Raw genomic sequence first — 12,519 nt, 5'->3', positions numbered from 1 at the left:
TACCATGGATGGCATGCTAGAGAAGGCTTCAGAAAAGATGCAATCATGAGTCAACTCCGTGGAGAAGATATCTGAAGACCACGACTACTAGATGATATGCACCGACAACGTGCAAATTTGAAATACCGAGGACCTTGTTGTCGTTATAGCCGCGATGAAAGCTCACAAGGAAAATTCAAAAGCACCAAAAAGACTAATGATGGCGAGACATTTCCACTTCTTGAATTCTCTCTCTCCTTTTTCAATGTAATGTGACAAGTGTTGCTCTCTTTTGTGTCTCCCCATCTTCTCGAACATTTAGTTTTTGTAACGGCCAAGAAATGGGGCCTATATGTAAACATTTTGATAGTTAATAGAAAGGATCGACAAATTTTGGGGTCCAATTCTGCCATTGTTGTTGAGACAACTTAGCAAGACTCGAGAATTTTTACTATTATTTGTTGTTCAAATAGTTAGTTGTCTTTAATTTCTGCATATGGTAAGTGGATATGAATTGAATTTAATGGTTTAGAACTTAAAGTAAAGCTGAGACTTTCTTTGAATCTGAAGCTAATAGTAATCAGAGTGTTGTTGTGTTTTCGTTTTTTCCTTTCACAACTTGTTTGCATGCATAGAAGATAATCAATTACATTAGTCAGATCATGGATGTGGAATAATCATAGTTGCATGAGTAGTTAGAAGAAGATTTGGGAATTCAACTCATTCATAGTCGTGAATGAGGCTTCAATTCAGTTGCAGACCAATTTTCCTGCCTGAACCTTTTATAGATATGTTCTAGATATTACCTCTACTGCTCTCAGGTTAAGAGCATACCCATGTTACTTAGGAATCCAACAAAATTCATTGCATATCTCATATAAGAGGGAGTTGTACCTTTGAATTCAGAGGGAAGTGTAGAAAATAGAAAGCTTCCCATCTGTTGGTAGTCGGTTATTCTTCACCTATTGCAAAAAGAGCAGAAATCTTGATTGGAGAAAGAAAAAGAATAAACTGTACACCAACAGAAAGCAGAACAAGTAGTTCAGATCTAAAACTAATCTTAGCAGAGAATGATACTTCGAAAGGAATAAAGAAGAGATGAAAAATAAAGCAGAAGAGATACCATAGAAAGTCACAGAGAGGAAAAAACCAGCAATAAGAGAGTCTTGATGTATTAACAACAAAGAAAGATTGCAATAAACTTCTACAGATGAACTCTAAGATCTTCAATCTTCAGTTTAGGAGACAATTCAACAGCATAACTTTGCAATGCAATCTTCAAAACTCTTTAAGAATCCAGTGCTTGTCTTCAAGTTCAAACTTGCAAAGCTAACTCATGGCTTTGTGATTGTTAATGAATAAACCTTTCACAAACTAACTTACTTAGAAAATACTAATGGTATTCAAAAGCATGGACTAACCAACATGGAAACTTGTAAAGTGGGTCTATGGGTTGTTACATTCTTTTGGTTCTAACATCCACTTAGAATTATTTTAAAATGTGTCCAGACAGTGTGCTCATTACAACAACTATATTAAAATAGATGATTTTGTCTTTAAAAAATTTCCTTATTCTGAACCATATTTCTCCTGATATTTCCTCATGATTTTGAATTTTATCATACCTAATCAGTATTGCTATGCAAAGTTTAAAACACCTTCCCAACAATCACCCACTTCTAAGCATTGCATAGGTCACTGCAATGCCCATGAGATTACAAGGCAGGACCTGAAAGATCCATAGCTTTCCCTACACCAATAAAACTTATGTATGCTTGAATACAGCACCAAAAAATTTGAAACATTGTCAAAGTGTCGACTTCATCAAAAGCTGCTTGTCTTATACCTTCTCTTGAAGGATACTACAAATCATATGTGTTTTGTGCATGTGTGAACAGCAAGGTGCTTGGCCAAATTGATTGCACCCTGGCTATAATTGTTAATCCAAATTTCGTCTTGTTTCAGGCCAACATCTGAACACATTCTTCAAGATCACACTGCCTCCTTGTAAGCTTGAGTAGTAGCCTTGTATTCAACTTTAATAGTCTAAAGAGCAATGACAACTTGCTTCTTGATCATCCAACTAGTTGCACCACCAAACAGATTAAATACATTGCCTATAATGGAAATTTCGCTATCAATATCTAGAGCATAGTTTGCATCAACAAAACCCAATGTGTCCTAGTCCTTACCCAAATTAAGTCCTCTTGAGTATTAAATTGAACACTCTGAACTGCCATCAAGATATCTAAAGAACGTTTTCATTGACATAAATTTAATTAGAACTCCTTACTACTTAGCAATATATAGTCTTGTAAAGACTATCACATACATTAGGCTTTTAACAGCACTAGTGTAAGGAACATCACTCATTCTCAAAGTTGCATGGATACGGATACGGATACAAATATGGATACTGTATTGGGTACCGATACGGCCACTTTTTAAGACCCCAATATGGATATGGCCGGACATGACATTAATAAATAACACGTATACATATATTTAACACTGTTTTCTAAGTTATTATAGGACATTTTCATTACTCCAAAATCAACATTGACACATAAATGCTACATAAATATTTATAAGTTAATTTAACACTTTACAATATGTAAACATAGTAGATTTGCATTAAAATATAAGTTATAACCCAAAAACCGGGTTGCTGCGATAGAAAAACATTTTACTTGTCTTTCTCATTTGGTGCTGATTTTGTTTACAGTATATACTATTTTTTTTATAAATTGCTTTAATAAAGTTTTTTTTTAAAATTAAATTTGGGATGATTTACATCAAATCTTTAAAAAAAATCAAATCCCATAGTACAATATTCTCTGTGTATCCAGGCAGTACCGGATACGTTTCCAAATTGGATACAGGGATACGCGCACCCAAGCAGGGAGAGAGAGAGAGAGAGAGAGAGAGGAGTTTCCGGCAACTATGCTCATACTCAATCTCAACATATGTCCTATGTGAAATTGATATTTAAGCATCTTCACCAAATCCATTATTACCAATTCACACATCATCAACACATAAAACAATAACAATAAACTAATTCTGAACTTTCTTAAGATAAACACAATAAGCAATTTTTCCTCTAACAAATCCCACTTCTAGCATATGTATCAAACTTCTAATAGCACATCGTAGGCAACTACTTCAAACAATAAAGAGAGAATTTTACAATCTACAAACTGGTTTTTCTAAGCCTTTCTTAGCACATGGCTCAGCCAATTCATATAGATTTCCTTATCAAATTCTCCATGCAAAAATGTCGTCTTATTATCTATTTTCTCAATCTCAAGGTTATATCCAGCAACAACAAATAATAAATTGATAAAGTTAATTTTGTAACTAGAGAGAACATATGGCCAAATTTTATTCCCTTAATTTGAGAATAACTTTTCACCACCAAACTTGCTTGTATATTTTGATCTTGCCCTTAAAACTGAATTTTTTTCATGAAATCCATCTGCAGCCAACAGATTCTCTCTCCTTAGGAAGCTTCATCAAGTCCCATGTCTTGTTCTTCTCTACTGCAACCATCTCTTCATCCATGCCCCCTCTTCCAAGACTACTTTCAACAAATTATAATCTCTCCATCATTCTTATGGGGTCATCCCTAGTATTCAATGAGAAAAAGCATTTTTTAAATCTGATGGACTATAATTGTACTTTTCAAACACCCTCCTTTTCCTAGTAACCTCTTGATCAGAGGAGTAGGAGGCTTTTCTTCTTCTACTTCATCTAAACTCTCATCTACTTCAACTCCATCAATAAGTGCTTGCCCAACTTCTTGTTCAGTCTCCAGTGTAACTTCTTTGATATTTGGCTCCAGCTGCATTATTTCTTTCTCTTCAATCTCTAGGTTTTTCAATAAAAGATGATCTAATGTCTAAAGATATGATACAAGAGCATTTGGGTTTGAAAACAATCTTGCACCACCCAAAAATAAAATAAGAGCTTGTTGAGAAGATTTTGAAATTGTGTGTGGGTTTTTTGATGAATTGGCATGAATGGATGAGTCAAAAAGGTCTAATAAATTTTCAATCTAACTTCTACGACAATTTAGAATTATATTGCATCTTCCACAAAAAGTTTATTTGAGCTGCAGTCGCCACTATTGTGCTCGTTGGCACTCACCAAGTCACCACAATAGTACTTCAGCAGCAAACTTCTTGAGGCCACAACCTCTTTAGGCAGACTTGAAACATGAATTTTTTAACATCATACAAATTTTTGAAAGGAACAAGAATATGTGGGCGGAACTCAAGTCAGCAGTAATAATATAAAAATGATAGCTAGTTGAGGTAACATATGAGGGTGGTGACCCTGGAAGGGCAATTGGCATTATTTTTTATCAGATTATATAATTTTGTGCTTCCAGATTGTCAAAATAGTTTGTGCATTTTGAGTAGGAATTCGGAGAAAACAAATCTAATTTTTAAAGTACCCAACTAAAAGTCAGATCGATCTCAAAGGTGAGTGGTTAAAGTTAAATATTTGGAACCATTTATCCAGTCATACATATGGCATGTAGAACCATGAAAATAGAGCCAAACCTTTGCATGGGCAGTAGGCATGAACACAAATGTATCTAGGTCATTTCTGCGGAAAAATCATGCTAAGAAATTATTTAAATTGGAAATTAACAGCCAAGAATGAGGGAAATTTTATGTGGCATGTGCATGGACAAATGCAAGGTCATTTCAAAGCAAGAAAAGCACTAAAAAAGCATCAAGGAAACAAATAAATCAAAGGGGAAAGCAAATTAAGTTCTTAAAAGTTGATTTTGCCCATAGATAGGATGGCCTTGGTGTCGATATTTGTTATTGATATCATTGACTGGTCTGGTCATCTTATTTCCATCCTATCCTTTGATCCATCAGCACTGTTACTGCTTGCGATGTTATCCGTACAAGTTTTGGTCTATACAATTGTGTACTGAAGTTTTGGTCCTGTCCTATTTGGTGTAGCGTGAGATATCTTTTTTACCTTAGCCAACATCTCCATTGTATAGTGTAGTGATTCAAGCCGACATGGATATACAGATCTGGTATATATAAGGAGCAACATCAACACAAAAGAGAAAAACAATGATAGATGACATGTGAATGTTATAGCAATCTGTTGATGTATATTATCTTGCGAACTGATTTATGTATTATAGCACTATAGTGTTGCAATTGTACCGAAAGGTTTTGTACTACAGCATGAACTGAAATCATGCATATGCAGAAGCAATTGTAACAGTTCAATTTTGTATCTTATACTCCAGCAGTAAGCCACCTCTCCGCTGGAATAGTTGGTTTTTGTATTTTGGGAAGTGACCCACACGACAGTAAGCCACCCCAACAATGAGCCCCCTATGTATTCTGTAACTGGTTACTTAATACTTGAGAGTGAACTCTGTCCAAAGTTTTCCCCATCTTGGGTTTCTGCAATAAAATTCGGTGTTGTGTTGTGTTATTTGGCTTCTGTTCATTTCCTTGCTGCAAGTTTAACTATGTCATGTGGATAGCTGTTTAAAAGTTTTTAATATTTTTCACAGGAATACTGATTCACCCATCCCCTCTCAATATTCTGGATGCTCAACAATTGGTGTCAGAGCCAAATCCCTCAAGGAGATCCAGAAGGTTGCACATTATCCCCAAATCTACCATGGATCAAATGGAGCTCATGTCGATATTTGAAGATCTTGAAAATATTAAAGATGAAAACAAGGAACTATCCGAAAATTTTCAAATGGCAGATGATTGTACTCAGAAATTAAAAGATCAGATCCAGAAGTTCAAGTTAAGACAAAAAGACATTAGCAATGAACTCAAGTTTGCAAATGATACTATGACTGATTTGAAAGCTAAGAGTGAAGAAGATGAAAAGACCAAGAAACATCTGAATAATATAATCAAGAGAAAACTCCGATGAATGCAAGAAGTTGTATGTTAGAAATCAAATCTAGAAGAATCAAAGAAGACAGAAGACAAATTCAAAATAAGCTCACAAAGGCTTGATGAAATACTAATAGCTCAAATATCATCGGTAAACTTGAAGAAAACAATGAACCACATCAGGTAAAAGAATCTAAAACCAAAACTGGCAAAGATGACAAAGGTAAGTCTCCAGTCAAGAAACAAGTAAGAAACCGGTATCTTTTACTGGTCGTTGTTTTAATTGTAATAAATTAGGTCATAAAGCATTAAATTGTACAGATAGTATGATTCAGAAAGATAGATCTTACTTCAGTAGATGTTATAATTGCAATAGTTATGGTCACAACACTAGTTAATGGAGCAAACCTAATAGAGACGATTATTTTAATGGTTATACATGTTATGCATTTGGTCATAAGGCTAATCAGTGTAGATTAAGACAAGAGAACCAACAGGTGTTATAACTGCAATAAAGTTCAACACACTGCAAGATTCTCTAAAACTGATGTAATCAAGCCAACTGAACCAACAAAGAAGGCCAACAAGGAAGATGTTAAGGCCGAAATGAAGAAGATATGGAGAAAGATGGAAGATAATGGATCCGGCTCTGGTGCAAACATCAGTTCCGTAACCAGTAGCTCTCTGGTTCGATAGTTCAGGAATTGCCTCTTCCCTTTTCAAAGTAAAGAGATTGGAAGCACAATAGATTTAATCGATCAAAGATTTCCAGTAAAGAAGAGTAGTGAACAGGCTATTTGTGGACATCTGGTAAAGTCACAGCTGTACAATGAAAAATTAATCACAAAAAGGAGTTACGGCATATTTAGTGCAACAAGGTGCATTTATTGAGAAATTGGCATAATAGGAAAGCTAACAAGTCATTTTGATCACTCAAAGCGAAAAACTAAGGAGAAGAAAGGTAATTGACTTGTGTCCTAGGGTTTGTAAATCAGAAAGAGGTATTTATTGCTGAGATTTGCTATTTTGTTGCATTTTCAGCTATGGCCACTCCTATTCTAGTAGATGTAACATCTCAGCCCCATCCTGAATTAAAGAAGTATCCAGATATATCAATTGAAATGATATGGCTGGTTGTTTATCGAGAACCCCAAACGGAGTCATTCCTACGGAAGATGTTAGGGTTTACATTCAATGTGTGAACACAATTGAGGGTCTCATGCATAGTAGGAAAGTGTTTCAAAGCAGATTAAAAGAGGAAGATGTTTTGGGTTCAGCCTTAAAGATCTGCATAACATATATTTTGTTTCTTGATGTATTTGAGTTCAATGTCTCTTATTCTGACATGGTGCTCAGATCTTAGATTAGGGTATCAGTATCCCTTGTAAGTTGGTGCCTATGACTATAATTGGTTAGTGGTGTCATTGGTAGGTCAGTGCCAACAAATATAATTGGAGCTTGGTGTCTCTAGTCCATTGGTGCCTGGAAATGTAATTGGGGCTTGGTGTCTCCAATAGTTTGGTGGCTACTAAACATTGTAAGTAGTTTAGTATTTTTGTGAGGCTAGATTTAAGTAGTTGATCCGAGCAAATTTTCTCATCATGGGCGGGTTTCCACATAAATTTAGTGTTCCTTTGATTAAATGTGTGTTTATGTTCATCATTTGATTAGTTGCTCAATTGTTAAAGAAATATTAATGAATACTATTGATGATGAATTGAGTTTGAAGTTAGTTGTGATGAACGGAAAAGTTATCAATGATAATTAATGTTGAGATAAATTGGAATCGGCATATATGAATACATCCCTGCCCCCTCCTTAGTGTATGTGTTTGCTTAACAATAGTATGTATAAACCAATCTAAGAACAAAACAAACTCCCTAAAATTTTGAAAAATCCTTTTTTTTTTTTTTTTTTTTTATGTTGGACTTCAATAAAAACTTGAAAAAATCATAAAAAATTTAGAAGACTTTATTGAACAACTAAAAGAATGCATAAAATATTTATAAGAGATCAAAAGAAGTCCTTTTTTGCAAGCTAGATACATCCCTCTTGCAATTTTCAGTCCTACCTTGAAAAATACAATAACTCTTCCAAAATATAAAAATGGGAAAACAAGAATGAGTTTGTGACAAAATATGTTTTTTTTTTAAATAAGAATATAATATATTTTTAGGTTTTTATTTAATGTTTAAATCTTTTGAAAATGCTTTTTATTTTCCTTTTCGACTATTTTTTGCACTTGGAGATCATGGAACATGTGGGAGTGTCTAGGAGTGGCAAGGAATGGCAAGGGCATGTCCCTATCTCAAACCAACATAACCCAAAGAGGACTGAAGTTGGCAGGGACACACTTATGTGTTCCCATCATTGGATACTTAGCAAGCTATGCAGCGCTGCTTTTGAATATGTTTGATTGCAGTTGAGAACATAAGATCAAGAAAGCATCATATGTGTACTAATCCATTTCATGTGATCCTGACCACCATGTTCATGTTTCCTCTTGACAAGTTGACCAATTTTGAACTGATCACTACATAAAAAGAACTTATTTGAAATATGTGCTACACATTTGAAACCTTGTGCCAATTCTTAATTTTACCTACCCCATTAAGAGTCCTAAGTGGGGACATGCATAGACTAATAGAATTTGGAGAATCCTAGTTCAATGTGCATCAATGATGGTCATTATGCATGACGCCAGTAAACTTACACATACACGAGATGATGCCCCAAAAGCTTCAAGGCTGACCAATAATCAAATCATTTAATTTTGGGGCCACTGGTCCTTATCACACTTGCCCCTGATGGTATAGTATATTTCCAGCCAACGCATCATTTTTACATCTCTATATAAAGAGAAGACCGATATCATTTGAGGACAGTCAGCTAGGAGCACAGCTGAATGGTAGACCAAAGTATTGAGATCTCTCTGAACTCATTTTAAATTAAAAGGTTGATGTGTATTGTGCAACAAGTTCATGAAGCTATTTTGTCAACTCAATAACAATTCTGTTATTTGTGTAATCTTTTCTGTTAACCCATCATGTTATGTTTTGTGTATTTCATTTTACTACATCCTTTGTCAAAGCAATTTTGTCTCCAAATCCAGACTAAGCTGAAAAATTGGATTCCATTTTCCAATGACTCTGGTAGCCTTGACCAATCTCTTCATCATGGGATTCCTTGTACGTTCTTAAATTTCCTATACACCTAACTTAATACACTTTAGTAAAGTTGGCAAGGTTTTATAGTCCTAGTTGGACACTCCAACCTTGACTCATTTTGGCACCCACTGCCTCCTAAAGTTTCCATTTGGAGATGGTATCACTGATCACCATGACAAGGTTGTCCCATCATTCTAACAATAAAGACAGCGGAGTAATGAATTGATCTTCTTCATCCATCTTCACAACTATTGATTATAACTAACTTATGATAATATGGAATCTGTTTAGAGTCTATATCACTCGTCCATATGTAATACAACTTGTTCCTAGAAAAAAACTTATTTACAACGGATTCCAGTCTAGTCTAGGTTTCCCAGTTTCTTCCAAAGGAGGTCAGTGAAGGCTTCTCCCAAAACATTCAAAAGGATCGAATCTAACAAACAAAGTCTAGCTAGGCATCTTTATTTTTTATCCAATACTTTCCAATTTGGTAATGGTTGTAGGTTTAAAGCCAGAAATTGCAAACTTTGCCTCTGTCTACAAGTTGGTCCGTCAACTTGAGCTCTCAAAACTCAAAGTTGGTTCCACAGAGCTTTTGATCTCGAATCCTCCACTAGAGCTTGTCAATGCTCCGTACTTTAAAAATAGATCCTCCTATGCATAACTCCCAAATAACTAGGTTTAAATTTCAAATAAGTTCTACTCCTCTCACGGTTCTAAGAAGCCAGCCAAGCTTCGATACTAAATGGAAGGAAACAATGCACCTCAACGAGAAAATTTCCAAATCAATTTTATAAGTAAAGCAATGCAACTAATCTAGATAAAAAAAATAATGATTTAGAGTAATGATACTTAGCGAAGAATGATAAAGAGAAGAGAGAACACAAGAAACCCTTTCTGTAGCGACAAAATATGTAGAAAATATATTTGCCGAGTGAGAGAGTAATAATACTGAACAATACAATCATATCAGCGTATAAATAGCCTGAAAGCCCTATGAAACATTTCAAACAGAGTATGCGGAAATAATTGGAATCTGGAATGCTCAAAAGTGGAGCCACTATCTTAACACAGGAAAAATTAAGCTAATGCCCGAAAGAAAGGGCTGCAAATCTACAGCAGCCGCCCTATATAAAGCTAAGGATTTCTAAGGGTCAGGCCTCTGCCTAGTTTATAATTTTCTCAGAAATCCGTAAGTTGGATGCAGAATTGTGAACAACTGTAGCTGTAGCTAGCAATTTCATTGTTTAACGGACAATTGCTGCCTAGATTACCTTACCAGCAACCACGGAGATAAATTACAGTAGTTCTGACTCTTTTCCAAGGTACCCTTGCTTGAAAAAACTATTAAACCCTCAAATGTTTCGCCCATTTAAACGTTGTTATATATAACCAAATCCTAACCCGGAGATATGCCACTGAATTTAAAGCCATCTTCTAATTTTCAGAATAAAATTTATGGAAATCTACACAACTTCCGGCACAAATACTTCAAAGCAGAAGAAATTTGAATTCAGAAGAATCCACCAAAACAGAATTCAAGTCTACAATTTATGCATATAATTGGATGGATCAAAGCGAAAAGCAAACTCCTAGCCTACGGTTGAATATAGACGGACCAAAGCAAAGATATTTATATACCTTGAGAGCAAGGGCTATAGCAACTCCCACAATGAAGAGGAAAAAGGGCATGACAAAATCTGCTAAATTGCAGCCATTCCAAGGAGCATGGGTTATACGCGCGAATGCATCTCCTGCATCGTCCACTAGAATCATTATCTGCACAATATGTACCACCATGTTTTCAGTTCATTATTATGCATATCAAATACAGTGTCTTCAATCTTTATCTTGGATTACACCTTATAGTTTTAGTACAAGTACCACAATAGTAAGGCCTCTGAAAACATCCAAAGTAGCCACTCGCTTGGTTTTCTGCAAAGACTGACCACCATCTTGTACTCCGACTTCTTCTTTCCGCGTAGTCATCTGCTTGTCATCAATCTCCCCATCTTTAAGTACCTTGCCTTCTTCCATCAGTTTTTCCTGTGCCATCCTTCCACAATTATTTGGCAAATATATAACTCAAGGAGGAGGGTGTTAATCCTAAAAAGGATAAATTGCAGCAATCTTTGAAGAAAACATGTGTTCTTGGAAAATAATCCCAAGATGAGGGCACCCACAAAGCCCACAAGCACCATTAAATCATTTTGAAACCTATGATGCTACCTCCTAAAATGGCAACTTTATAGTGGACTTATTGCAGGGCAACAACTGTATAAAGCCAATAAGCGTTGAAGCGGGAAAAACAACAAGAAGAAAGTTCTAACACAAGAGTAGCAAATCACGAGGTTCAGTTTTTGGATTGCAACTTTTACGATGAATGATCAAAGGGAGAGAGAGTACACAGCACATCTCAATCTTACGACACACCCCAAAATCTGGTTCTCGACTGCATAAAATTTTAGTAATCAGAAGTTCTTTTGTCCTACATCTATAATTGTAGTTGAAGTCGTTCCTTGGATCCCTTGAATCTCATCTATAATTTGAAAAACTTAAAAAATTTACCTATCCAAAAGAGCTAAACAGGAATATTTTATAGACTACTTCACTTCCACAGTAGGACATTTTATTTTTGCTCTGTGAGAATGGAAAACTATATTCCTCGATCAATGTAATTCCATCTGCATGATTGTACGAATGTTAGTTCAAGTGGCAATTCTGAGAGCACAAGCCATTATGTAGTACCCTACAGAAGCAACTGACCTTAGTTGCTTGGATCCCGACGTTTGTCATCCGATCAGAGAGCAGTCATTGAATTTTATAATTGGGAAAAAGGGAGAATCTTGCATTTGAAAAAGGTAATTTAAAATAAAATAAAATTCTAGGAAGAAAAGGACCAGAGTTTAAAATCTGGGAGCAGATGGATTTTCATTCTCCCGGATCACTATAGCTGATATAAATAAGACAATTATTTAATGTTTTTTTGGACGTCAAGTATAAAATTATTGTTTGTTGTATGACTTTTAAGACATGGAACATTAAATGCTTTGATAAGTAGGAGATGATTTCCACAGCTAGTCAAATTGTGATGTGAATATCAAGATTTAACTGTGTGATTTTAAGTCAAACTCGATGACCCACGTTTCATGAGTAGTGATTCAACATGAATCCATCTCTCATGAGAATAAATGGAACACTTAGCACTCATTGGGTCTAGGTGATGCTCACAGGGGTGAAGCACCGAGACTTCTTGGGAGGTCACCCATCCCAGTACTACTCCAGCCTGAGCGCGCTTAACTACGGAGTTTCTTCCACAGTTAAACCCAAAGCTTGCAACCCCATTTGCAAAACTTTCACCAGGTGTTGTGCCTTATGAACCATTCATTAGAAAGCCCCTTAAGCTCATCAATTGATAAGTAGGAGATGATTTCCACAGCTAGTCAAATTGTGATGTGAAGATCAGGATTTAA

The 12,519-nt window shown here is 35.5% G+C and overlaps 1 protein-coding gene across 3 annotated transcripts in view; it reads right to left on the bottom strand.

Annotated features, from left to right (window-relative positions):
• Positions 1 to 11,950, bottom strand: part of LOC149570903 (uncharacterized) — a 33,649-nt gene extending 21,699 nt beyond the window's left edge. Inside the window, exons 1-4 of one of the 3 annotated variants that reach the window (XM_089812465.1) lie at positions 11,813 to 11,950; positions 11,615 to 11,730; positions 10,931 to 11,092; positions 10,688 to 10,825 (exon numbers count right to left, since the gene is read on the bottom strand). In XM_089812465.1, coding sequence (XP_089668591.1) covers positions 10,688 to 10,825; positions 10,931 to 11,083 — 291 coding nt within the window. In that variant the 5' untranslated portion in view covers positions 11,084 to 11,092; positions 11,615 to 11,730; positions 11,813 to 11,950. Of the gene's footprint in view, positions 1 to 10,687; positions 10,826 to 10,930; positions 11,093 to 11,614; positions 11,752 to 11,812 lie in introns of those variants that run through there. The other 2 variants (XM_089812463.1, XM_089812464.1) reach the window with 2 other exon arrangements.
• Between the last annotated feature and the right edge of the window lie 569 nt (positions 11,951 to 12,519).

This window comes from Cupressus sempervirens, chromosome 2, assembly GCF_028749045.1.
Source record: "Cupressus sempervirens isolate cs-2001-9-10 chromosome 2, ASM2874904v1, whole genome shotgun sequence".
In the NCBI taxonomy this organism is placed as follows: domain Eukaryota; kingdom Viridiplantae; phylum Streptophyta; class Pinopsida; order Cupressales; family Cupressaceae; genus Cupressus; species Cupressus sempervirens.
Note: the sequence above shows the minus strand (reverse complement) of the source record. Positions and strands in the feature narration are given on the sequence as shown.